Genomic DNA, 27863 nt, shown 5'->3' on the forward strand with positions numbered 1-27863 from the left:
CTCCACTATTAACATTAGTCCAATAAGAGCAGTGTCCATTGATTACCACTCTCCCACTGATTACCATCCCTTTATCCATAGCAGCAACTTGCCTGTAATGCCACATTGCTCTAATTTGTACAGCAGTCTTATGTTCAACACAGTATCAGAAGCGTTCCTGAAATCCAAGTATATGATATCAAAATTATTTTTTGCTTCCAGTTCCTTTGTGACCACATCACAGTATCCAATCAAATTGGTCAGACAAGATTTCCCCTTAACAAACCTATGCTGTGTCTGAACTATAACTGCAGTTTTGTCTAGATGATACTGCATTGGTTCTTTCACCAGTGACTCCATTATTTTCTCTGGAACAAAAGTTAAACTAACAGGTCTGTAATTACTCATGTCCCCCTTCATGAATTGGGGATAAATTTGCACATCTCCAGTCCGTGGACATCTCCCCTGAATCCAAGTATGCTCTCATAATTATGGCTTATTTCCTTTGCTGCCTCCCTTAATATAATTGGATAGATCTCATCCACCCCAGGTGCATTTCTTACTTTTAACTTAAACAATTTCTCTTCTGCCTTTCTCTCAGTTATTACAAAATAAATTAGCTCCCTGTTAGATTAACTTCTGGCCTCCACTTCCCTACAGACTTCCTCATGTGTGACTGTAGATGCAAAATACACATTCAGTTTGTCAGCTGTCTGAGCAGATTCATTAACAGTCGAACCATCAATATTAAGGGGACCTATCCGATTCATCTCCTTCCTTCTAGAGTTTACATAAGTAAAAAAGTGTTTGCCGTTTTTCTTTGCATCCTCTGCCAAAGATTTCTTGTAATCTGCCTTCACTTGCCTAACTTCCTTTGTGACTTGAATACAGACCAGCTTATATCAACCATAGGTTTCTGTGTCACTTGATAATTTATATACATCCCATGCATTTTTATTCTCCACCACAAGTCTCATTAGTTCATTTGACATCCATTTAGGCCTAAACCTTGAACAGTATTGCTTAGTTGGTATGAAAAAGCCTAGTAGCTTCCATGATTAATTCCTTGAATGCTTCCCATTTAGAATTTACTGTTGGTAACATCATCATCAGTTGGTTCCACTGTATAGAATTTAAAAACTATCTGAGACCACTGTGGTCACCTTTATGAAAGTAAAAACCCCTGATGGTAGTTACATCTTTAAGTAAATCCCACATCAGTACACTGTGATCACTGCCACTAGTGGTTCTTTTATCTGCAGTTTCTTAATGCATGAATAATCACTGCTGATAATCAGATCAAGAGTATTACTCCCTCTGGTTGCCTCTTGAACATGCTGATATAGAAAACGATCATCCAGTAAATCCATCAAAAGCTTTGCTAGTGTGCTAGTAACCAACCCACAAATTCCAGTTAATATCTGCAAAGTTAAAACTTCCCATTATAAAACATTAATTAATTAAAGAAATTAATATACAGGCATACCTCGGTTAACGTTACCTCTGATAACGAAGCTTCGATATAACGAAGTCGGCAATTTCAAGCCCCATTTAACATAAAAAAATATTCCAGTTTAATCACCTGAAATCTAAACAAACTGAAGAAATTACGGAAACCTTTGGGGCTTTTCGTGGTTGGTTCGAGAAATTTAAAAAAACGGGCCAGGATTCATAGTGTAAAATTAACAGGAGAAGCTGCAAATAAGTTTCCAGAAAAACTAAAGGAAATAATTGAACGTGAAAATTTTCCAAATTTGGTGTTCAATGTTGACGAAAGCGGTTTGTTCTGGAAACGGGCTACCAACAAAAAGCTTCATTTCTATTGAAGAAAAATCAGCTGCTGGGTTCAAAGCAGCCAAAGACCGTTTAACGTTACTCTTTGGATCAAATGCCTCTGGCGATTATAAATTAAAATTGTTATTAGTTTACCATTCAGAAAATCCGAGGGCGTTAAAAGGTAACATAAAAATGAATTTACCTGTAATATGGAAAGCAAATAGAAAAGCGTGGGTTACCAAGGAGTTATTTACTGATTCGTTTGTTAACCACTTTTGTCCTGAAGTAAAACGGTATTGTCAAAAAAAAAAACAACTTTGAAGAAAAAGCTAATTTGTTGTTAGACAATGCTCCGGGATATCCTACTGATCTTAACACGTTGGACACATGCATTCCTGTCAAAGTTGTGTTTCTTCCAGCACATGCCTGATTAAACTTCCCTGATTAAACCATTGGATCAGGGAGTAATAGCATCATTTAAAGCTTATTATCTGCGTCGAACATTAAGCAGTTTAACTGAACTAGAGGATAAAGAGGAAATGACAGTTAAAACTTTTTGGAAAAACTACACCATTAAAAACGCAATTGAAAACATTGATAGTTCTTGGAAAGAAGTCACTAAGAAATGCTTAAATGGAGTTTGGCGCAAAATATGTCCAGAAGTTGTACTAGAAGAAGAAAATAACATCCAAGAAATTAGAAATGAAGTTATCCAGATGGCTCAATCAATAGGTTTCGAAAATGTCGATGAAGAGGATGTTAGAAATTTATTGAATGCAGAAGATGATGGTTTTTCAGTGGAAGATTTAGAAAACCTTGTTAGCAACGAAGACAAAGATAATGAAGACGAAGTTAAAAGAAGTTCCTGCCGAAAAAGTGTTAACAACCAAAGATTTAAAAAGGTGCTTAAAATTTTTTTAGTGAAAATGATCCTGATTTAGGAAGAAGTGTTATTGTTAAGCGATCAGTGTTAAATGCAATAACTCCGTATAGGCAATTGTTAAATGAAAGAGAAAAAGAGCATAAACAATCAACTTTAGACTCATATTTTAAAATGTGATTTCACTTTGTATGTAAGTTGACTGTTTATTTAATAAAACTTTTCTTTGTTCGAAAAAAAAGCTTTTCATTTTCTTTACGTAGGAACGTATCCCTATTCTGGCCATAGTATTTTAACCTCTGAAAACGAAGTTTCGCTTAACGAAGTAATTTCGTGGAACGCATCCTATTCGTTATTCGAGGTATGCCTGTACAGTATAATTATAGAAAAAGATAAAAAGAAAAATTTTAAAATATTTTATAAGTTAGTACTTATAACAGTTACATATTCATTTTAATAGTGAATATATGAGAACCCCCCCCCCCCCCAAAGTATGCTTTTATATTAAAGTCAGAACTGTGATTCACTTAATAATGGTATCATAGCATGATAAAGAAAAGCTTATTTAATACTTTTCCAGGCATTCTATACAATGGTTGGATTCTACACTTTGTCGGTAACAAATAACTCTTAGATATTTTTAAATAAAACAACAAACATGGGGTTAAATATGTTAATCCATTAAACATATATTTATATAAATTTGATTTTACATTGTTTTTATATAATATTAGTGTACAGATGGGTATAAAGGTTTGAAATATGTGTGATATGAGCCATAATGGATCAACGTTGATTAAACAGAACTTCCTATGCTTAATTTAAATACACTTTTATTCTAAGGCTGAATGTTCTCAACCATTTTCTTCCTCTGCATCACACTGATGTATTGTGACACACCAATTAAGTGTAGTCTTCTTAAGTGATGGATTGAAAGTGGATAAGAAAAGTTATCTATATCAATTGTCTCTGAAACTAAACAGTTCACAGGTTTTAGTGATTTTCACAAGATATGTGACACCACAGTATGTAAGCAGATATTCCCAGAGAATGTATATTTTAATATGTTTCATATTATTCATATTGATCATAGTAATCTGATGAATATGAACAATACTCGTGAAATTACTTCAAAAAATATAATGTTATTAAATGTTATGGATTAAATAGTGCTTTATCTAATTTAATTTGCACTTCAAATTTTACCTTTCCATCACTTGCAAATCCAATGGCCAAATAAGAATGGTCTTCTTTAGCAGTTCCTCCTAACACAAATTCCACTGATCTGTTGTTCTTCACTTGGTAAGTGAAAATATAATCACAAGTGTCTGCATGGCATGAGGGCTGCTTATCTGACCGGATGTAGCAACTCTTTTCTTTTCCACATGTTGACAGACTGACAGCTAAAAAGGTAAAAAATAAATTGTTATCTGTATTTAGCTAAGCACGTACTGACTTTGTGAAACCCATACAGTTTTAAGTGACAGTTAATACATGCCTCTTTCACCTGGTCTTTTTTTTCCTGCAAGAGATGGTTGCTCATAATAAAGAACCTTACTCATAAATAATACAAAACAGACAAGCCCAGATAAATTAGATCATCCTTAATGAAGATTCTTTTTTAAAAATAAAGGCTATTAATATACCTTTAAAAATATTTGTTATTTGTTCACTGAGAGTAAAAGCTGAGTTTTATATGTGTATATTTTTATCTTTTTATTTAATTATGTATTTATTTTTTTATTTTTTTTTTGTTCTTTACTTTGTTTGTTCTATATCTATTTTTCTTTTGTGGTTAGTTTATATCATTTTAGTGATATTTCACATTTTTTGGCTTCAGCGTGGTTGTTGTTATTGTTTGTTATTTGGTTTTTTTTAGCAGCATTAGCAACTAAGGCATATTGCTCCGGGATATGCAGTGGTCATTCCCTGACCTTTCCGCATCCTCCGTATTTGGTGGTCACGGGCTCGAACCCCGGTCTAATCAAGAAGCATGTGCTATGCACTGCTGCTCCTGCCCACCTGGCTATGGAGACACCCTACAGCACGGTCAGGTGGCACTGGGCTAAGTTTATTATTCATTAGCTTATAACTTTGGTTGTATTTGCCCCTTACTTAACATATTTTTAAAATTTTTAGATATACATTCCTTCCATTTCCCCTTCTGTCTTCACTATTTATTTTTGTGTTTCTTCGCTCAATTTCCTTCTCTATATATATACATTCATAGACAAATAAACGCACACGTGTGTGCTCATACAGATATATATATATATATATACACACACATACACATACACACAGTGCAGTCTTATTTTTCACAATATTAAAATAATTGTGCCCTGAATATATGTGTTAAAATTAAAATAACATGCTATATGTTCATGCAAGGCTAGGAAAAAAAAAACACCTTACTTACAAAATTGTGAACCAAAGTTCTTTTAGATTTCAATGTTTCGGCAGCAAGTAAAGGAGGTTTCACGTTTTTTTCAAAACTCATATGTATTAAGTTTGGTGTTGGGCCCACCATTGTTTTGTATATTTATCAATGATATTGATGAAGGTATATCAGGCTTAGTGTCGAAGTTTGCAGATGATACAAAGGTTGGCAAGGTTGTTAATGAGAGTAATGGTAGTGTGCTACTGCAACAGAATCTAGAAAATTTGGGCAGACGGGCTGAGAAGTGGCAACTGAAGTTTAACATTGATAAATGCAAAGTACTGCATATGGGTAGAAGTAACCCCAGAGGAATGTACCACCTGTGTGGTACTGGGAGTAATTGTGCAGTCATATAAAATTTTCTGAGCAATGCAGAAAGGTTGCCAGAGCAGGTCATGGGGTACTGCCAATGATATACAGGAATTCTGCTAGAAGGGAAAAGGAGGTGTTTATTCCTTTGTATAAGGCAATGGTCAGACCATGCCTTGAGTACTGCATACAGGTCTGGAGGCCTCATTTTAGGAAGGATGTAGATTTGCTTGAGTATATATGGAGAAGGGCAACAAGATTGGTGAGGGGAATGAAGAGATCCTCTTACCAAGAAAGTCTTATGTTCTGCAAATTGCACCTGCGAAATGATATGATTGATTGTATAAGGCCTTGAATGGGTTGAGCACGCTGAATTCTGATGTGATTCTTCTGCTTGCTCGGATTACAAACCTGAGGGGGGCATAAATTCAAATTGAGGAAAGACAGTTGTAGAATGGATGTGCAGAAATTTGCTTTTAGCCAGCGGTTAATTGCTGGAACAAACTTCCATCTGTCATTGTGGAAGTTGATAGCTTAAATAAATTCAAGGAGGAACTGGAAAAACTTTTAGAGGGAATCGTTGTGTGAATTTGTTTTTTTACTATATTATGTAAGTGCATGTCAAGACTATAATATATGAGTCTGTAGTATTTGCATAATAGGTTCCTCCCCCCCCCCCCCACAGCTTGCTATGGTTAGCAAATGAAGGCGAAGTTATCTCCGGACTTGTTCTGCTATGTTTATGGATATTACACAAGCAATTTCAAAATTATATGGAACAAATAGAGGAACATATTCTACAGCAAAAAATAAATTCCTTTAAACTATTTTTAACATATTTACTGGTCCACAAGTTAAGCAGATGTTGGCTTTGCAAGAAGTGGAAGATATGATAAATACTGAGTAAGTTGTCTAGCAGTCATTTCACCTTGTAGCAAATGGCTCTCTTGGTACCATTGAGGGTGAAAATTATAAAGTACTGGTTGACAACTTGGTTGAAAATTATAGAAAAATGGTATGCAGAATGTCAAGCTCCATTATTTGCACTTTCATCTGGATTTTCCTGACCAGATCTGGGCAATGTTAATGAAGAACATGAGGCAGATACTTGGTCAGGATGATCACACTGACCACAAAACACAAATATACATTTTTAAGGGTTTTTTTTTTTTTTTTTCATTAATCCAAGAAAGCAGTGCCATTTTTCTTTTTTGTTTTTTGTTTTTTTTCCCATTAGGCATTTTAGGTGTTGTGCCAAAAACATATAATTTATATAGAATTCAACAATTTCATTCAACAAATAAAAAATAAATAAAAAATTTAAAAAAAAAGTTCTTGTTTATACTCCAGCACGGCCACCAGGTCAGTGGAGTTTACAATAAAGCAATCAATACAAATATGAATCATATTTAGCAGACACGGGCTTGAACCACGGTCCATTCAAAGAACGCATGCTACTGCACTTGTGCTCCTGACCACTCGGCTACATCAGGCCTAACTAATGTTTAAACACAGACTTCTGAGATAAATTCTTTCTTTGGCTCTTTATGTTAGCAAGATTATTAACATCAAAGTTTATACTATGAGTAAGTTAGTGCAGGAATAAGTGTTGCGAAAATAACTTCAAAACCAAATTTATAGAAATGCTTTCGAATTTTTTTTAAACACAAAAAAATTTTATTTAATACAAGGGCATTTTAATATGTTTGATATAGTTCAGTGAGGCTTTGGAACGAAAAGTACCTAGGCCAAACACCAAAGGATACCCTGTGAAGAGGATTTCTATCTAATTTTTTATTTTTTGTTTGTTTGTAACAAAGATTAATACTCTATTCTGTACAGAAGTTAATAAATATGATATTGTATTATTTCATATTTGCTTTTCTTTCATTTCTGAGAAAGTCACTGAGATTATGCAAACAATAAGATTTTATTCAGAATCAGCATACCCAAATTCATAAAGAAACACCAAGAAATTTTCATAAACAGAACCGTTTTGAAAATTTGTTAATATGATATAATAATCATAAATCCAATATATATACAGAACTGCCCCAAAGAAAATTACATTCTTAAACTGAAACTCTGAAGAAAGAATATATAATTTGCTGATGTTCATTAGTTATAAATATGATCATTATACTTACGAAATTCATCACGAATCAAGATTGGACCTTGAACCATAAGCCAATATTCATCTCCCTGAACAAAGGTTGCACTGTAAAATAGAAAAAAAAATACTTGACAACTGATTACCAAGAAACTCTAAATCAGGTACTGATCCACCAAATTGAAGTAAATGTATTAACAGGAGGATAGAATTACTGTCTTCATCAGAAAATTGATGGAACCTATGTCCAACCACTTTATTCAAACAGAAAAGGTTCTTGTTGATTTTATTCTCTAAAATATAAATTCCTATCATGTGTTACTGAGGATCTTATTTACTGGGTGATGCTTATCAAGAAAATCAATTTTGTATTATTATTTTTAATAATGTTAAAATAATGTTTTTAAATCTAATATTAAAAATAAGCTCTCACTATTTTTAATATTAAATTTTTAAGACAGTAACTAGCAGCCATTTGGGCTATGATTAATGTGAATAAAATTTATGGTATGTTAAAAAAATAACTTCTTAAGATAATTGATATAGTATAATTATTATAAATATTTTTAGTTATGGTTAATAATGTTAATTTAACTGATAGAATATCTAAAGTTAATCAGAGACCTTGAGGGGTTCTTAAACATGCAAATGGTGCTTAACTAAACAAATGATACATAAATATAGCTGTCAATTCCACATAATTGAAATTTGAATATATAAAAGTTTAGAAATCTAATACCGTATCGGTGGACTAATAATAGAATAGCAATTGCTTAAAAAATGGTATTCACCTTGAATAAATCTGCAGTGGTTTATTGAGAAGAGGTGGTTAGTATTTAGGTTGAATTGTTAGCTAAGAAACTAAGGGGGGGAAATGAAGAAAAACGGAATTTAAAATAAGTGCAAGGAGGTAGAAGTGTACACATCCGATCCTTGGTTGTCACTGAAGAGGGAAGAAGTATTTTGATGCTTTAAATTCCGTTTTTCTTCATTCCCCCCCCTTAGTTTCTTAGCTAACAATTCAACCTAAATACTAACCACCTCTTCTCAATATACCACTGCAGATTTATTCAAGGTGAGTACCATTTTTTAAGCAATTACTATACATTTTTTAAGCTTATAACACCAATACGGTATTATAAGATTTCTAAACTTTTATATTGTCAATCCAAAGATATCTTTAACATCTCATCCAAAACCTCATCTGCACCGTTCTTTTGTCTTCGTAAATTTTCATTTCCCTTTCCTTAATTTCTATTTTTATTCTCTCCCTGATGGCTTTAGACACGTCCGATAGAAAAATACAACTCTCCAAAATACTCATTAAATATTTCTCTAATAAATTACACATCACCTTCTTTCAAAAATGTCTTAAAAATAACGTTATTCCCAAATTCGCCCGCCTTTTTCCTAAGAATAATTGTAAAAAATATCCGCACATTATACACCGCACATCCATTATGATCATACGAGAAGAACTTAAGAAGAGATTCAACAAAAAATATAATCTTCTAAACAGCATACACCAATTAAGATTCCACCTTAAAAAAGATATGTCACCCCACGCATGGACAGAATTTATTAATTACAATAATACATGTATCAATGCCACCACCCAAAGCATAGAACAGAGACACATCAAAAAATGGAACACCCTCACATCAAGAACCGCCCCAAAAATATCTACCGTCAACCTTTCTTCCAAATCCTTTACACCCTCCGAACTCTCCGGCCTAGAATACGGTTTTAACTTTGCCACTAAAGATCAACGTTATCCAATTAAAGACTGTATAGTAGAACTCCAATCCAAACTCGATCAACATCCTGATAAATGGCACCTTATACACCAAACTAATAGCATCTTAAACTCTAAACTTACATCCCACTCTAATATAAAAAAAACAGCAAATTTTGGACATACACAAACTCAGTAAGACTTCTAACGTCATCACTCAAAAGGCTGACAAAGGAGATACAGTCGTCATTCTGGACAAAGACACCTACACAGAAAAAATGGAATCAATTTTAGCCGATCAGGACACATATAAATGACAGTACTGTAACTACAATATCACAAAACTCAAAAACAAACTGGACACAATCCTAAGGAAACTCAGACAAAACAAGGAAATTAGCCTCATCGTATTATTTTATTCAAGCTTTCAAAATACTTCTTCCCTCTTCAATGACAACCAAGGATCGGATGAGTACACTTCTACCTCCTTGCGCTTATTTTAAATTCCGTTTTTCTTCATTTCCCCCCCTCCCTTAGTTTCTTAGCTAACAATTCAACCTAAATACTAACCACCTCTTCTCAATATACCACTGCAGATTTATGGTTTAGTTTAAACAAAAACACAACATATAAAAAATATTTTCTTGAAAAGGGTTAAATTAAGTTGTAAGTGAATAAAGTTGAAGGTACATAAAAAAATAATTTTTTACATTAATTAATATAGTGTAAAAATCTATACAAAAATTTATTCCTCCTGCTATGGCAACATTGGTTTCTTCCAAATGGATTTTCTCCAAATCTATAAGAATAATAAGCAAAAGAAGAAGTCTATTATCTTCCAAACATTTATATGATATTCTGTTTTTGAAGAGTAATGTTTAATTTTGTAATTCTACATTCTTATGAAAACAAAGTTAGAAATTTAAGAAAACTGTGGTGCTGGAAAAGTTTCTCCCATATCTGAACTGAGCATGACACAAGTCTTGTACTGTATGCATGAGTTTAAATTTCATGCATTTTAATTACCAATAACAGGCTTTAAACAGAGCTGAGCTGAGCGTGTGTGTGCGGATTCAGCAGAACCAGTTGACATGAAACGTTTGAGTTTTGGCAAATCCATCATTGGATCAATGATGGATTTTCCAAACCCCCCCCAACTTAGAATCAGTGAATGCACCAATCAAAAGTTAACAGCTCACCACGAGGGTAAAATTTAAATAACTGGAGTTAAAAACATCAGCATTGTACTCAACTCAAGAAATATTTATCATGCTACTCATCATATGAACATTACCATGTAATGTTAATCTGATGGATAACAGTGAGTCAGATTTTTATAATGGGGTTTTTGGAGGAAGAGGGAGGTGGAAGGGATATAAGTTGAGTTGTCAGCATGGAATTTGGTACAAAGGTCCTAAAGAATATTCTAAATAAGTCTGAAATCTTCAAAAGGACTGGAGTGAGTGTTCCAAATTTATTGTAACATTCCTGTGGGGTATGTGCAGGGGAGCAGACTCGCAACACTATGGAATTGCAGTTAGTCCTAAAAGCTTCCAAAAGACCAATAAAACATACACTGAAAGTTTTTGTGTTGATCCAACTTTTCCCTCTCAAGTATGGAAGAAGATGAGAACTTCTCCAAAGGGGTGGAGAATGGGTAGTGGAAGATATCAAATCAGAATATATTATAAAACCTTACAAAGGCAAGTAAAAGAGTATTCTGAAAACATGTGTCATCTGACCTTGTAGAGCAATGCACAAACATCTGAGATACACCTTGATTTATATACCAAGATAACTCAAATTTTAAGGAAAAAATGTTTTGCCGAATTTCTATTGCCATGATTTTAATAAAATCTGGGGTACTTCAACAAATCTTTCCAAAAGCCCCAAATATAAAATTCCATCAAAATCTGTCCACTGGAAGCTGAGTTGCTGCATGAGGACAGAATGGGAAAGACAATAGACACTTTACACAGGCCTGACGTAGCTGAGTAGTCAGGAGCACGAGTGCAGTAGCACACGCTCTTTGAGTGGACCAGGGTTCAAGCCCATGACTGCTAAATATGATTAACATTTGTATTGATTGATTTACTGTAAACTCCACTGACCTGGTGGTCATGCCAGAGTATAAACAAGAACATATGCATACCACATAAAGAAGATATTGATAATGTATGCACTGTATTATCTTTTAGTCACATTATGCACTGTATTATATTTTTGTCACATTCAATTATCAAATAACATGCCTTAAGAGTTATAAACTTCTATACTGCACTTTAGCCGAGTGGTCAGGAGCGGGAGTGCAGTAGCACACGCTCTTTGAGTAGACCGGGATTCAAGCCCCTGACTGCTGAATACGGTCGATCTGCCAACCTGCACTGGACCAGCGTGGCAGATTATGGTCCATTTCCCTCAGCATGAATTGTTGAGGAGGCTTCCATCCTGCAGTGGGTTGATAATGGCTGCACTTTACCTTTACTTTTTTATACTGCACTCAGAAAATGTGTACCAGAATCTCAACAAGTGATGCTCACATGACGAACAGCTCCGAGATTAGATTTGTATAATGCTTTTTCTTTTTTTCTTTAAGGGGGTGAACGAGGAAACGTGGTGCACAGAATACATTTGTTATCTTATTGGCATGATAATTGGTTCAAAGACCCAGATAAATCTTGACTTTCTCAAAATTCACACATAAGTGTACTAAAATTTTGAAAAAGATCATAGCTACTATTCCAGATTTATTTAAACATCTGTGGGGAGAGGGAGGACTGGGTGATATGAAATCAGAATTAGACCTAAAATCTCCAAAGGGATGAACAAAACATGATAAAAATAACCCCAGAGGCTCACATGTGGTGAGTATGGGCTTGGCACACCCAGGGTCCTGATGATTCCTTTCTACTTCTGACTCTCTCTCTCTCTCTCTCTCTCTCTCTCTCTCTCACAGAGGTAATTCAGAAATTATTATTTTTTTTTTTGGCTGGTGCAGTGTAAGCCTCAGGCTTTCTTGCACCATACGGCTAATAATAATAATAAAATCTATCCGACTTTTCCTTCTGGAGTAATTCATTTATTAAATTATCTCATTTATTAAATTAAATTCATTCATTTATTAAATTAATAATTCATTTATTAAATTAATAATTCATTTATTAAATTATTTACTATTATACTATTCTTATATTATTATTATATTATAGTATACTATTATTTATTAAATTAAAAAATTCATTTGTATTTCTTTGGGGAGAGGGGGTTATGGATCTTAACTGGTCTTAAAAACTTCCCAAGGACCAATGAAACAGACACTGCAAATTTGGGAGCAATACAGATTTTCTCAAGTAATGCTTCAACATTTGAAAGTAATGGGATAGGGAATCAGAATTGATCCTACAACCTTCCCAAGGACCAACAGAGCATATGCTGAAAATTTAGTGTCAGTATAACATTTCCTTGTAAAACATGCCAAACATCTGAAAGCAGGGGCAGATTGGTCCAGGTGGTTACGTGGCAATTGCCACCAGGACCAATAGTACTTGAAGAGTTTTACTTCTTGGGAAAAAAAAGAGGGCCAGCATTTTTGAGAGCTGCAAGGATCAAATGTGAATATGGAGTAAGTGATCTAATTATACACAATGAAAATGAAATGCTCTAAACAAAGCATTTGCATTCATTTTTACTAAAAGTTAATTATGTGTTTATTAAAAGTTGTGCTATTTATTAAAAGTTGATTAATTGAATCACATTTGTATAATGATAATCAGTAAAAAACACTAACTGTACTGTCAGCTAACTGCCACTAGCCTCTATATTCATTTCTATGGTAGTTTTTCATACTATTATGCATACTATATTAGCATTAGCAGAGGCATTTGATGCAAGAAAGCAAGCTTATGCAGCATCAGCCAAAAAAAAAAAAAAAAAAAAAACCCACTTCCACTTCACCCCTCTGTTCGTTCAAAATACCTGTCCAGCTGAGCCTTAAACTTATTTAGGCTATCAACCTCCACCACAAGGGATGGCAGTCTGTTCCACCAACCAACCACCCGCTGGCTAAAGGCAAATTTCCGCACGTCTATCCTACATCTGTCTTTCCTCAATTTGAATTTATGCCCTCTCAGGTGATTTTTCTGAGCTAGAGGAAGAATCCCATCAGCATTGAGCATGCTTAAACCATTCAAGGCTTTATACACCTCTATCAGATCACCTCGCTGGTGCCTAGTCTCCAGACACTGTAATTTGCAAAACTTAAGCCTTTCTTCGTAAGAGCACCCCTTTGTTCCATTCACTAATCTTGTTGCCCTTCTCTGTACTCGTTCCAGCAGCTCTACATCCTTCTTGAAATGAGGCCTCCAGACCTGTATACAGTACTCTAGGTGTGGCCTGACCATTGCCTTGTACAATGGAATAATCACCTCCTTATCCCTGCTGGAAAAATTCCTGTATATCATTGACAATACTCCATGAGCTACTCTTGCAGCCCGTCTGCACTGCTCAGAGAACTTCATATCTGCCTGCACAATCACCCCCAAGTCCCTTTCATTCTCTACCACTGTCAGTGTAGTACCACAGAGTTGATACGTTGCTCTGGGGTTGCTGTTTCCCATGTGTAGTACTTTACATTTGTCAATGTTAAACTTCATTTGCCACCTCTCAGCCCATCTGCTCAACCTTTCCAGATCCTGTTGCAGCAGTGTAGTGTCAGTAGTGTCCTTGACAACCCTGCCAACCTTTGTATCATCTGCAAACTTGGACATTAAGCTTGATATACCATCATCAATATCATTTATAAATACAGAAAACAATAATGGACCCAACACTGAGCCCTGAGGGACTCCACTAATAACATTAGTCCACGATGAGCAGTGTCCATTGATTACCACTCTCTGTCTTTTCCCACTCAACCACCCCTTTATCCATAGCAGCAATTTGCCTCCAATGTCACACTGCTCCAATTTGTGTAGCAGTCTTCCATGTGCAACAGTATCAAAAGCCTTTCTAAGATCCAAGTATATAATATCAAAGTTATTCCCTGCATCCAGTTCTTTTGTGACTGCATCATAGTATCCAATCAAGTTGGTCAGGCAAGACTTCCCCTTAACAAAACCATGCTGTGTCTGAGCTATAACTGAAGTCTTGTCTAAATGATCCTGCAGTGCTTCTTTAACCAGTGCCTCCATTAATTTTCCTGGAACAGAAGTTAAGCTCACAGGTCTATAGTTACTTGTGTCAGCCTTTGATCCTCCTTTGTGAATTGGGGTCACATTTGCACATTTCCAGTCTATGGGTACCTCCCCTGAGTCCAAGGAAGCTCTCATAATTATGGCTAAGGGTTTGCTTACTTCCTTTGCTGCCTCCTTTAATATAACTGGATAGATCCCATCCACCCCGGGTGCCTTTCTTGTGTTTATCTTCAACAGTTTCTCCTCCACTTTACTCCCAGTTATTTCAAGATTCTGTAGCTTACTGCTAGAGTTGAATACACCTCTGGCATTCCCCTTGCTGAATAACTCCTCATGTGTGAATGTCGATGCAAAATATTCATTTAGTTTGTTAGCTACCTGAGCAGGATCATCAACAGTTGACCCATCAATATCAAGTGGACCAATCTGATTCATCCCCTTCCTTCTAGAGTTTACATAAGTAAAGAACTCTTTGCTGTTTTTCGTTGCATTCCTTGCCAAGGATTTCTCGTAATCTGCCTTCGCCTGCCTAACCTCCTTTGTAACTTGGTTGCATATCAACTTGTATCTATCATAGGCTTCTGTGTCATGTGTTAATTTGTAAGTATCCCATGCATTTTTCTTCTCTGCCATATGCCTCATTAGTTCATCTGACATCCATTTTGGCCTAAACCTTGAACAATATTTCTTAGTTGGTATGTAAAGCCTAGTAGCTTCCAAGATACGTTCTTTGAATGCTTCCCATTTTGAATTTGCTGTTGGTAACATCATCAGTTGGTCCCACTGTATAGAATTTAAATACTGTCTCAGTCCATCGTAGTCGCCTTTACGGAAGCAATAACCCTTCCCTTTACCCCTAATGGTAGTTACCTCTTTCAGTAAATCCCACTTCAGCACACTGTGATCACTGCCACCTAGTGGTTCATTTATCTGCAGATTCTTAATGCATGAAGAATCACTGCTGATAATCAAATCAAGAGTATTACTCCCTCTAGTTGCCTCCTGAACATGCTGATGTAGAAAACAATCATCCAATAAATCCACAAAAGCCCTGCTAGTGTGTGAGTAACCAGCCCCCAAATTCTAGTCAATATCTGGGAAATTAAAATCTCCCATTATAAGACTCTCTGATTTACTAGCCCACTCTATTTCCCTGTACAGTTCCTTATTATACTCATCAGAGTCATTAGGCCTATAGCACACTCCTACTCTAAATTTTGATCTCCCAATGCTTATGTCACACCAAACTGACTCAACACTGCACTGTCCAGCGATGTCGACTGGCTTCACTTCCTTGGTTTTTATGTGTTTCTTAACTAATAGCATAACCCCTCCCCCCTTCCTATCCTGTCTATCCTTTCTGTAGACGTTGTACTCCCCAAATTGCAGTTCTGCATCCCTTATATCTGTGTGACACCACGTCTCTGATATCCCAACAATATCTGCCTTTGATGTTTTGAGCAATACCTCAAATTCATCAAATTTATTTACTAAACTCCTAGCATTGGTGTACACGCAAGTATACCTGCACCTGTTTCTATTCTTAGCTACCCTAACACAACCCATGTGTTTATTTGTACCGCAATGGCTCCCAGCAGTCTCTGAAATACCATGCATCTTGTTTTTCAGGCTTCTGCTCATTCTAATAGAAGCAGTGCAAGAATCTCTTTCACCTCTGCCAGTGGCTACTGTCAATCTATTGGTCTTTGTCTCCCCCCAAGCTAGCAGTTTTCCGACCCACCTAACACTGCCTCGATAGCATCAGCAAATATTCTTGCACCCTTTCTATTTAAGTGTATCCCATCCCTGTAGAAGCAATCTCTCCTGTTAACAAGTACAGTCCAGTACAGTACATATTTTCACAACTGAGTGGATATTTAAAACAGATTGATAATTGATGTTATCAAAATATTTGACTTTATATTTCCCTAGTCAATGCACAAGTACCACTCAAAATTCTGTTGAAAACTGGCACTGATCAGCACACAACCACAAAGGGGACTACTGGTCTGTAACAAAGAAAATAACACTTAGTCCATGTCAATGACTTTTAAAAAACCCGTGGAATTGAACTAGTTTTCATTTCATGTACACGTGTGAAAACTGCTCATTATGGCTTCACTGGATATGAGTAATAATTGTCAAAGGATGATAACTTAAATAGATTAAGCCATAAATTATCATTTCCCAATTTCAGATAGCAAAGCAGATGTAATAGTGGGCCATCAAATATAACTGCAAAGAAAAAGTCTAAAATATTTAAATCATTCATCAGTAATAATACAAATTAATAGTAATACGTAATATTACAAAAAAAAAAAATTTTAACATTTGAACTTTTAACTAGGCATCTCAACATGATGTACTTACACGAATTCAATTTCTCTAATGTCGTCCCTAGAAGTTTGCCAGGATACTGTGAGGTTACTTTTGGGTACTAAATCCACATTTGTTATTGCTGTATGTTTGTTTTCACCACCACCACACTGGAGTGGTTTTAACAAGTCTGGCCAGCCTTTAAATTCTCCAACAAGGAGAGGACTTTCCTCTTTAGTAGTAGCATGGGGATGCTGACGAACTTCAAATAACAAGGCAGATAATGGCGGACCATAAATAGTAACTGAAAAGAGAGTGGTCCAAAATGTTTAAACTGTTCGTTCATATTCCTTCAAATTAATGGCTATTTATAACACTAGGAAAAAAACAAAGCATAGCAATACATGAGGCAACCACCTCAGCTAAAACTTTTGGCTGTGGATGGCCAGCTGTTTTCAATCTGTAGCCAAGTTTGTCAGTCTTAAAGCAAGAAATCACATCATTCTTTTTTTCCCCAGAAAGGGGAGGGAGAAGTAAATTAAAACAACTGTGTATATAACAGTGCACAGATTTCACTTTTACGGCATTTTGTTTTGTTAATTGCAATAGTACTGATTTTTACTGTTTCATTGAAAATGTACAGTATTTTAGCCAAGACCCAATTTCAAGTGGTATGGGGCAGGTAGCCCTGGACCACTGGTGCAATAGCAGGGAGGAAAATTTATTTATATTACAACTACTTATATATTCGGTAAATATCAAAGCCAGTGGTGAAACTACCATACTGCTAGATCTTCCATCTGGAGAGAACTAATGAAACTGGTTTCAGAAAAGAGGATTAATTGGAATATGTACAGATGATCACGGGACCCCGTTTGATATGGAATGCACAAGTAGTTTATAATCAGGCTACTCAGAGAGTGAAATTCTAAAACAAATTATTGAAAGGATTTTGCGAAGAGCTAGGTGAAAGATAATTAGAAATTCCTTGTAAACACTTCTTTTCTTTTAAAATATTTGAATACATTAAGAAGAGGCATGAACCATGTTGGCCTGTAAAAGGGAACAGTGGAATCAGTAAGGATAACCTCAGAGCAGCAGGCTGATGGCTCTGTACATTATATTCATACAAGAATATAGTTTGAGGGGAAATGACTCAGATCAGCTGAAATTATTCAGTATTAAAGAAGTTTTTGCTAAGTGGAAAGCTCTTGAGAACTTATTGGAGTGATAACCAAAGAAAGAACAGGGAGGATGATTATATTCAAACTACCCTACCAAAAGGATATGGATACCGTGTTTGGAAGAAAATGAGTTTTAATGAAAAAATTAATAAGCTATAGGCTCATTTCTTGACCCAGTCACAGCATCAATCTGTCATGAACACTTTTGACCCATTCTCTATAGCTTCACTAAAAACTCATTTATCTACTCTGATCAATTTGGGTTCTGTCCAGGAAGGGATATTGAGTAGGCCCTATTAAACTTCTTTCTCAGGTCCAAATGAGCAATTCTAAATGTTTTCAGCCCACTGTGCAGGCTAGTTGTGGTGGTGTTCTCGTTTTAGTTGTTTTCATGGTATACCACAATTTTCTAGGGGATGTATCCGAATGCTGTGATCCCATACAGCTGGGTGCTCTGCATCAGAGTCCTAGCACAGTGGTGGTAATCACCATCCTCCCCACACCAGGTAGAAAAGGCCAGGTTTGAATCTTGTCAATGATGTGAGGAACTTTCATGGACTTTTTTTCACTCTATGGATGAATTAGTTGGTCACAGGCAAGGACAGCAAGGTATTTTCTCCTGGAAACTCGGGTGTTTTGTTTAGCAAAACATGTAAACCAACCAGAGAACACACCCAAATTATGGACATAATAGAAAAGGGTGAATGTGGCTCTTTCTGCGTAATCCTAAGATGGCAATTATTGTTATCCCTGCACAATCTGTGCTTAGTGGGGTGTGGCATTACTGTCTTAGAACATAACTGAAGTCTATTATGTCCACAATTTGGGTCTGTTCTCTAGTTGGTTTGCTTGTTTTGCTCAAATCACCAGCTAAGGAAACCGACTGATCTTTGGGTAATTTTCGAATGAGAATGGAATAATATCACTGGGAAGCACTAGTCAAATCCATGCCCCACAGACCTTCCATTAAATATGGACCTGTGTACTATCCGGTATGTTTTCTAATATTTTGGAAGGTAAATATATATTCATATTCAGGGTAGATACAGTGCAAGCAACTTAAAATTAACTCTTAACATTTTCTGTCCAGTAAACAGATGCTTATGTAAGAAGATGATGCAAGTTTAACCCCGGGGGGCTCACATCTGGTGAGTATGGGCTTGGCAAACCTAGGGTCCTGAGCTGGATATCATCATTCTTCTCTTTCTTGGTGATTCCTTTGTACTTCTCTCTCCCTTTCTCTCTCTCTCTCTCTCTCTCTCTCTCTCTCTCTCTCTCTCTCTCGGGGTAACTCGGGATTTTTTTTTTTTTTTTGGCTGGTGCAGCATAAGCCTCAGGCTTCCTTGTACCATATGGCTAATAATAATAATAATAATAATAATAATAATAAGTTATACTTAGTAATGTAATTTTAGTTTTGCATTAGCAGAGGCATGTGATGCAAGAAAGCAAGTTTATACAGCATCAGCAAAAAAAGAAACACTTCTCATTTTACCCATCCATTCGCTCCAAAAGTTTGTCCAGTTCTTCCTAAAATTTATTTATGCTATCAGCTTCCGCAACAACAGATGGAAGTTTATTCCAGCAATCAACTACCTGCAAGCGAAAGACAAATTTCCACACATCTATTCTACAGGTATGTTTGTGTCAGACGGCACCTGGGAATTCTCCCATCTCCACCTAACATAACCTAACCTAATCTATTCTACAGCTGGCTTTCCTCAATTTGAATTTGTCCCCTCAAGTTCATAATGTGAGCAAGAGGAAGAATCCCATCAGCAATGAGCCTGTTCAAACCATTCAAGGCCTTATACACTTCAATCAGATCAATTTGCACTAGTCTCCAGACACTGCAATTTGCAGAACTTAAGCCTTTCTTAGTAAGAGTACCCCCTTCGTTCCCCTCACCAACCTTGATGCCTTTCTCTGTACTCATTCTAGCAACTCTACATCCTTCCTAAAATGAGGCCTCCAGACCATTGCCTTATACAAAGGGATAATCAACCTCCTTATCTCTGCTAGCAAAATTCCTGTATATCATTGACAAGATCCCATGACCTGCTCTGGCAGCCTCTCTGCACTGCTCAGCAACTTCATTTCTGACTGCACAATTACCCCCTGGTCTTTTTAATTCTCCACTACCCTGAGTGTAGTAGTTGAAGGAATTCAGTGAAGACAAATTACTGGGTTCTCATAACAGAAGAATCCCCTAAACATCTGTAAAGTTGTTATAACAATGTAGTTATCGTTAGTTTTACAGCACTTGAGCGTCTTATGGTCCAAGTGTGTGTGTTGATTGGAAAATTTACGTGTGTGGGCTGGAAAAATTTAGAATAACCTCATGGGGAACCTTACTCCCTCTGTCTGTGCTTGACTAATTGAAGTCCCAACAGAACAGGCCTTAAGATTCGTTCAGTCTCCAACAGGATCTGAACCTAGACTTCTCCAAACCAGTGACACATGCATTCATGCTACTACTAGCAGTACCTCTTGCGAAAATTTCACAAATGGTAGCAGAGTTTTCCTCTAGCTGTCCTAAAGAAATGTAGTCCATGTTTGGTCATGAGCAGGTAAGCCTGTACGCATCAAACCCTTTCTCATTTCTATAAAATTAAACTATTCATTATTTTAAGGTAGGCAGCGCTAGTAGAGAAAATTGGCCCATCCTGTAAATAAAACTATTCAGATATTTTACTATTCTGAATTTTTAAATTTTCCCATGTTTCTGCACACCTAGGAAGAAATATCTTCAATTTGAGACCAAATCAGTTAGGCCTATCATACGCAATGGTTACAACTAGCTGTACCCATTGTAAAAATTTCGCAATTGGTAGCAAAGTTTTATTATATTATTTTTATTTTTATTTATTATTATTATTTTTTTTTTTTTTTTTTTCGGAATAAAGGACACGATTGTGCAAATGTGCTAATTGTTAATTAGTTAAATAGTTAAAGTGCAAATTGTTAATCCGAAAAAAATGGGCTTATCAACTTAGACAACTGTTTGTTTAACAGTTAACATCCTCCTGTGGCTCCACCTGTGAAGTAAATGTTGAACTATTCTCGTTTGTAGTACAAAACTGGCCCGTTCCATAAAATAAAACTATTCGGAATTTTTAAATTTTAACAACTTTGTGCACACCTTGGAAGAAATATCTTCAATTTGAGACCACTTGCAGCCTGATGAGTTAAGCCTATCATTCACACTGATGGAGTAAAGAAAACAGCTTCCATATTATTCATGCTACTATACTCTCCCAGAAGACTCAGAAGCTCCCAGAATGCATAATTTGGGCACCACCGTAGCCAGGTGGGCAGGAGCAGCAGTGCGTAGCACACGCTTCTTAATTAGACCGGGTTCGAGCCCGTGACCACCAAATACGGAGGATGCAGAAAGGTCAGGGAATGACCACCGCATATCCCCCCCCCCGGAGGAATATGGCCTTAGTTGCTAATGCTCCTAAAAAAAACCAAAAACAAACAAACAAAAGCAATGCATAATGCTATGGCATGGTCTTGGTGGCACCCCCAACTGCACCCCACTTGTTGAATTTCAAGTTGGAGTGGATATTTTGCTCTTCAATTCTCTTCACTGTTAATGCTGATAACTACACAGCTATGCATTTAATAAAGGCCATTAGTGACAATAACCATAAGTGTTCAATAATCTTTAGTATTCAGTTCAACTGAAGGTGTGCACATGCTTAAGGTCACACATGCACTAGTTCACTAATCCACTGTACATTTTGGTTGGTTTGCCTTTCACAAAACATTTGATAGACTCATGGCATTTCAATACACAAGACATTGCCTGATGCCTGGATTAGTTTATCATTTTCATATTTAGCAGTTACAATAGCTCGAACTATGGCCAACTCAAAAGCTTTCAGTTCACCACTCAAATAAATCATTTACTTTTTTTCTTTATTTAAGTTTTGTATATTTAAATGAGATTTGCTAATTTGGGTAATAGAATAAAAATTATCTGTTGAGAACGGATTGTGCTGATTAATTTCCCCCCCCCCCCCGAGCTGCAGGCACTATTGTACTGTACTGCATCATGTATACAGAATGATTCGGGAAAGTATGGCACAACTTTTGAGCTAATTTCTGTGGAAACTGAGTTAAAAAGTGCATATAAACATGGTTCCAAATGATTACAGAACTGTGGCTGTTTGAATCTTAGAAAGAAACAAAGAAATTATGAGTGATATAAATTAAAAGCAACAATAGACACAAACATAACTGATAAATAAATTACTACTTTATTTTTAGTTAGAGAAGATAACAGTCTGTGTTTACATATAAGCAAGTGCATATTGTTAGAGTAGATTCTCAAAAACTTCAGATTCTCACCACCTTCCACTTCTTTTGAATCGTGCATGTCTCGTCTAAGCTCATCGTGGCTGTCTTTTAGTGGACTGCAGCATTCGATGTGCAATTCATTCAATATCAATGCATTCAATATTAAGAAAGGCTTAAATAAGTTTTGCAAATTAGCATCTGAGGACTAGGCACCTGCGAGGTGATCTGATTGAGAATCCCATCAGCATTGATGGGAAGAATCCCATTAATGCTGATGGGATTCTTCCTCTTGCTCAGAATAAATCGCCTGAGAGGGCATAAATTCAAATTGAGGAAAGACAGTTGTAGGATAGATGTGTGGAAGTTTGCCTTTAGCCAGCATGTGGTTGATTGCTGGAACAAACTTCCATCTGTCATTGTAGAAGTTGATCGCTTAAATAGATTCAAAGCAGCACTAGACAAACATTTGGAGCAAGCAGATGGGTGAAATTAGGTTTTTTTTTTTTGGCTGATGCTATATAAGCTTGCTTTCTTGCATCATGTGCCTTTACTAATGCTAATGCAATCAAGTATGCATCCTATGTTTGTTCTTTTGTGTGGTATAGATTTTTTGTGTCCACCCCACAGGCAAAAATCTAAGGTGTTTAGATCCAGTTATCTAGGTGAACTTCAGGTAAACAGCTAAATTTTGTGGAAACACTGTGACCAACGCATTGACCAAAAAAAACTATTATATTAGGGTCACCTAGAAAGCTACTTTGAACTACCCGTCTGTGTGTTGTGTCTGTAAATTGCGTGTGTTCTCTGGTTGATTTGCCTGCTTTACTGGACAAAAAAACCTCAGTTTTACTGAGGTTTTTTGTCCAGCAAAGCAGGCAAATTGCAAGGTGCAAATGTTAATTTGCACCTTGCTATCTACTCCTGAGACCGAGTAACTCAGCCATGGAGTGCAAAAAACCCAATAAACTTGCATCACGGACAGGAACTGAACTTGGCCTTTTTTCAACCATTGTGGGGAGGACGGTGATGATACTACTGTGCTACCTGCACAGACAATTCATTGACCAGGAAATTGGTCACAGAGAGGCATAACCATTGTATGGGAACAGTGATTGTTGTAGTAGAATGTTAGGATTGGTTTGGTTTGGTTTTTATGGTGCATGGGTGACTAAGGACATGATGCACCAAGTCCAAGGATGTTCGGAACATCAGCGACTAAGGCTGTATTACTCCATGCTGTATATTGCATGTTCTGAGGTTGATTTTCTATTTTCTAGTCAAAAAAACCCGAGTTTCTGGGAGAAAAAACCATGCTACCCTCTCCTGAGATTGACAAACTCAGCCATGTTGTGAAAAAGGCACATAAAAATTCCTCACATCGTTGACAGGACTAGAACTGAGGTCTTTTCAACCTGGTTTTGGGGGGCAAACAGCAATCCTACCAAATGTGCTACACACGAGGGCTATGGGAACAGTGATGTGGAGCTCCATTGTTTTGGAAGTACATTCTATATTGTAGCCAAAGATTGCTGCTTCAACAGTTGCTGCAATTTGTTTTGCAGAAAGACCTGTCTAGTAAGACAACCCTCAAAATAAATGGACCTATGAACTGACAATGGAGGATTCTACACTAGACATTAACACCTAATCGATGTTGCAAATGACCACAGTGGCACCTGGATTCATTTCCGACCAAACATGAAAATTTGTAATTGCCATTAAGACAATTACAAAATTTGGCAGGATCTGGCAAACTAGGCTAACAACTTATCAATTCGGAACTCTGGGGTTCTGAAAACGGCGGCAGCAGACAGCATTTTCATTGCATAAACATACACCATATTAGCATATTCAGTACTTGTAAATGTAAAAGGCAATTTTGAAAGTAATGATGGAGCACAAAAGAACGACACTGCACATTTTTCGTCAGGCTAAGTGCCTTCGTGGGTAATTCCGTCGGTATGATTACCATCCTCCCCACACTAGGTGAAAAAGACCCAAGTTCGAATCCCGTCAACGACACTTTTTCACAACGTGGCTGAGTTAGTCCATCTCAGGCGATGATGGCACGGTTTTTTTTCCTTCAAAAATCCCGAGTTTTTTTTTTTTTTTTTAAAGAAAATCTCGGGTTTATCTTCAGGTAAACAGCAAATCGACCACAGAGCACAAGCAATTTACACTCATATTATATACGGCGCAAGCTGCTCATGTGCATAAAACCTTACTACATAAATAGGTGTTGCTACGTTCGACCAAGGGCGCACGAGTTTAAGATCGCGATTCGCAATGGTGCGTTGCTGAGAAGCTATGAACGTTACACCGTTAATTATTCAGAATCGGACCCGCGTTCTTATGAACTTTTTCACTCAAAATTGAGTCAGAAATCAGCTGAAGTTATGCCATATTTTCGTGAATCACTCTGTATATACTGAAATGCTGCCAACAGTTCTCGTTAGGAACTGTTGGCAGGGTTTGGTATTTTAAAGTAAGGACATTCAAAGTTAAATTAATCATTCGAGAGTTTTAAAAAAATTCTTAGATGAGGATCGCCCTGATTTTAAAACTGTTTCAGGAAAAAGCGCAGCAATCAAGGAAATGTTAATTACATTATATGTATAAAACTCATTGAAAATGTCATCATGATTTAATCCTATAAATTTGCACCTCTCACCATTCTAAGCAATAATTTATGTTCCTACAGTTTTAAAGCTTTACAAATCTAAACGTATTAACAGCGACCGTAATTGAGGAGTTAATGAAAGGCAAAGAGGAGAGCACATACAAATATTACATTGTTATTAAACAGTCATTAATAAATCAGTATAACTTTTACTCCAAGCGAAACAATTGACCTAATGGACAGCACTTCATACGCCCTCTGGTCGCAGTCAGTGTTGCCAACTCTTAATAATATTTCCCGCTAGCCGCATACTCAAAATCCGCTATTTTTAACACTTAACCCGCCAAATTTTTTAAATTTTCATTTGTTTGTACTTTGTAGTGAATAAAAACAAACAAACAAATAGTATATATAAATAGTTATTTATTTTCTGTTTTTAATATAAAATCAATATCTAAAAATCTAAATTAATTTCGAAATTCAATATCTCCTCATCATATGCTTCTTGTGTACCTATTTTGCGAAGCACTTCTTCAGGTAAAACAATTTTTACAACACTTTTCAACTCTTTTGAGCCCGTATCGTACTGATAAGATTGCATTAACCGTGCCAACACTCATTCTGTTGCGTGTTTTGTTTTTTACTAGATTTAAGTTGCTGAATATTCTTTCCACATCTGCATTGGATAATGGCAAAATTAAAATACCCAATGCAAATTGGCTAATTTCTTTAAATGGATTTTCACCGCTTGCATCTGGATATTTCTAAACTTCTGACCAAAACTTCATTGTATTGTTCATGTTTTCCCATTTAACAAGAGTAATGTTTATATACTGTTGCTCATTTTTTTCAATTTGATTCAAAAGATTTGTCTACTCTTTGTACTTCAGATAAGATAGGTTTCAAAAATAAAATATACGCTAAATTACTTTCATCTTTGAACATTGAATAAAGAAGTTGTGCAGTATAACGTTTGTCAGTCAAACGAGTTATTTCAAAATGGGCTTTTAATTCAATATACTGTTCTAAAATTCTTGTTATAGCAACTTCAATGGATAATCACCTTGTTTGACACGAATGAACTATCTTTTTCGGATCTGCACCGTCGTTTATGGCACTGTATAAATATTTGAATTGATTTTGTCAGCTAGTGGATTTCCTAAACCAATTATAAGTTTCAGCGATCATGAATTTTAGACTTCTAGGGAATGTTTCGCGGGTTGCATGAGATACTGCTAATTGCAAAGAATGACATACGCATTTATTAATTAATATCAATTTCGGTACATCGGACTTCAAATGTATATAAACGCTGTTATTAACTCCAATCATAACGCTAGCATTATCTGTCCCAATGCCCACAAATTATTTAAATTCTCGTTTAAATCGTTTCAGCTAATTCTTCATATTATTTTTGGTATATTGTAATTATGGAAGGTAGATTAAATGATACTAAAAACAGACTGGCTCTGATGCCGTAACCTAGTGGTCAGGCGCGTGGGTGCATAAGTACACGTGCCTTGAGTGACCGGGGTTCAAGCTGTTGTTGTTATTTGGTTTTTAGGAGCATTAGCAACTAAGGCCATATTGCTCCGGGATATGCGGTGGTCATTCCTTGACCTTTCCGCGTCCTTCGTATTTGGTGGTGACGGGCTCGAACCCCGGTCTAATCAAGAAGCGTGTGCTGCGCACTGCTGCTCCTTCCCACCTGGCTACGGTGGCGCCCTCGGGATTCAAGCCCGTGACTGCTGAATACGGTACTGTTTCTTGTATTCTGTGTATCTTGTAAACTCCTCTGACCGTTTGGTCGTCCCGGAGTATAAACAGAAAATTTATTTAAAGGAAGTTTAAAATTTTCCAGCGTTATTTTAATTGAATTAGAAATATTTTCAGCGTTACATTGATCTAATTCTACAAGAGCTAAGAATGTAGAAACTCTTTTATCGAATTGCTCATCATAATACACAATTGCAATACCTAATAGTTTTGTTACACTAATATCGTTTGATTCATCTAGTAACAAACTATAATTTGAAAAGCCATTGAGCACTGACTATAATAAATCTTTCTGAAAGTGGGGGTGTAGGATATATTTTATAACGCCGTTGCATTTTGTTCGATGAATTTTTAAAGTTTTGGCTGTTTGATCTTGGAATGCATTCTTACATAATTCACCAAGGTGGTCTATTGCCAGTATTGACGAGTGAGCACAAAAAAACAAACTTAACTTTGCTTCAGCTTCCACTGTTTGTAAATTCTTGGTCAGAAAATTTAATTTAGATTGGTTGCCTGATCTATTAGGTGAAAATGGTTCTTCTGCTGACTTAATATGTTTGAAAGTTTTTAAATGACGTTTAATGTTATGTCGGTAATTCGGATCGCATTTCTTGGAAGCCAATCAAATACGACGAATAAAAATTATTCAATGCCATTTCTTCGCGGTTTCAAAAAAAGGCGTCATTAGAATTTTTCCCACATTTTTAGATTTGATTCAACAATTAAAGCTCTGACCCAACGGTCAGGTCGTTTGACCGCGGGCGTAACTACGTAAAATTGTTGGGGTTCTCCTCAGGGAAATTCCAGAATAATATAAAACCGACTCTTCGCGTTATAAAAAAAAAAACCATGAAATATGATATCCCTACTATGTTTACGATGTATATCAATAAAACATTTCAATTATGAAATATTTTTATTGTTAATTAATTAACAATTAATTTAATATTTGTTAAATAAATATTTCTTAATTTAAATGTTACAATGCCAAAATATATAAAATGCTAAACATTTACACTCTTCCCGCTAAAAAATCCGCTATCCGCTATTTCATATTTTAATCCGCTAAACCTAAAGCAATTCCGCTAAATCTAGCGGGAAAACCGCTAAAATGGCAACACTGGTCGCAGTAGGTTGTAACTTGTATATTCTGGGCGTAACTACGTTATGGAGTTATTAATTTCGGAAAAGCTTCAAAGAAAATGTCTTGTGATACGACTTGATGTATTTGTTTTGCTTAA

General features: G+C 36.1%; 1 protein-coding gene across 1 annotated transcript in view; it reads right to left on the reverse strand.

The window, feature by feature from the left end:
• Positions 1 to 27863, reverse strand: part of LOC150090695 (uncharacterized) — a 128005-nt gene that overhangs the window by 23553 nt on the left and 76589 nt on the right. The window contains exons 2-4 of the mRNA XM_090379465.1: positions 16792 to 17041; positions 7532 to 7602; positions 3842 to 4038 (exon numbers count right to left, since the gene is read on the reverse strand). Coding sequence (XP_090235591.1) covers positions 3842 to 4038; positions 7532 to 7602; positions 16792 to 17041 — 518 coding nt within the window. The remainder of the gene's footprint in view (positions 1 to 3841; positions 4039 to 7531; positions 7603 to 16791; positions 17042 to 27863) is intronic.

This window comes from Mastigoproctus giganteus, chromosome 1 (genome assembly GCF_048544385.1).
Source record: "Mastigoproctus giganteus isolate SK-2022 chromosome 1, ASM4854438v1, whole genome shotgun sequence".
Lineage (NCBI taxonomy): Eukaryota > Metazoa > Arthropoda > Arachnida > Uropygi > Thelyphonidae > Mastigoproctus > Mastigoproctus giganteus.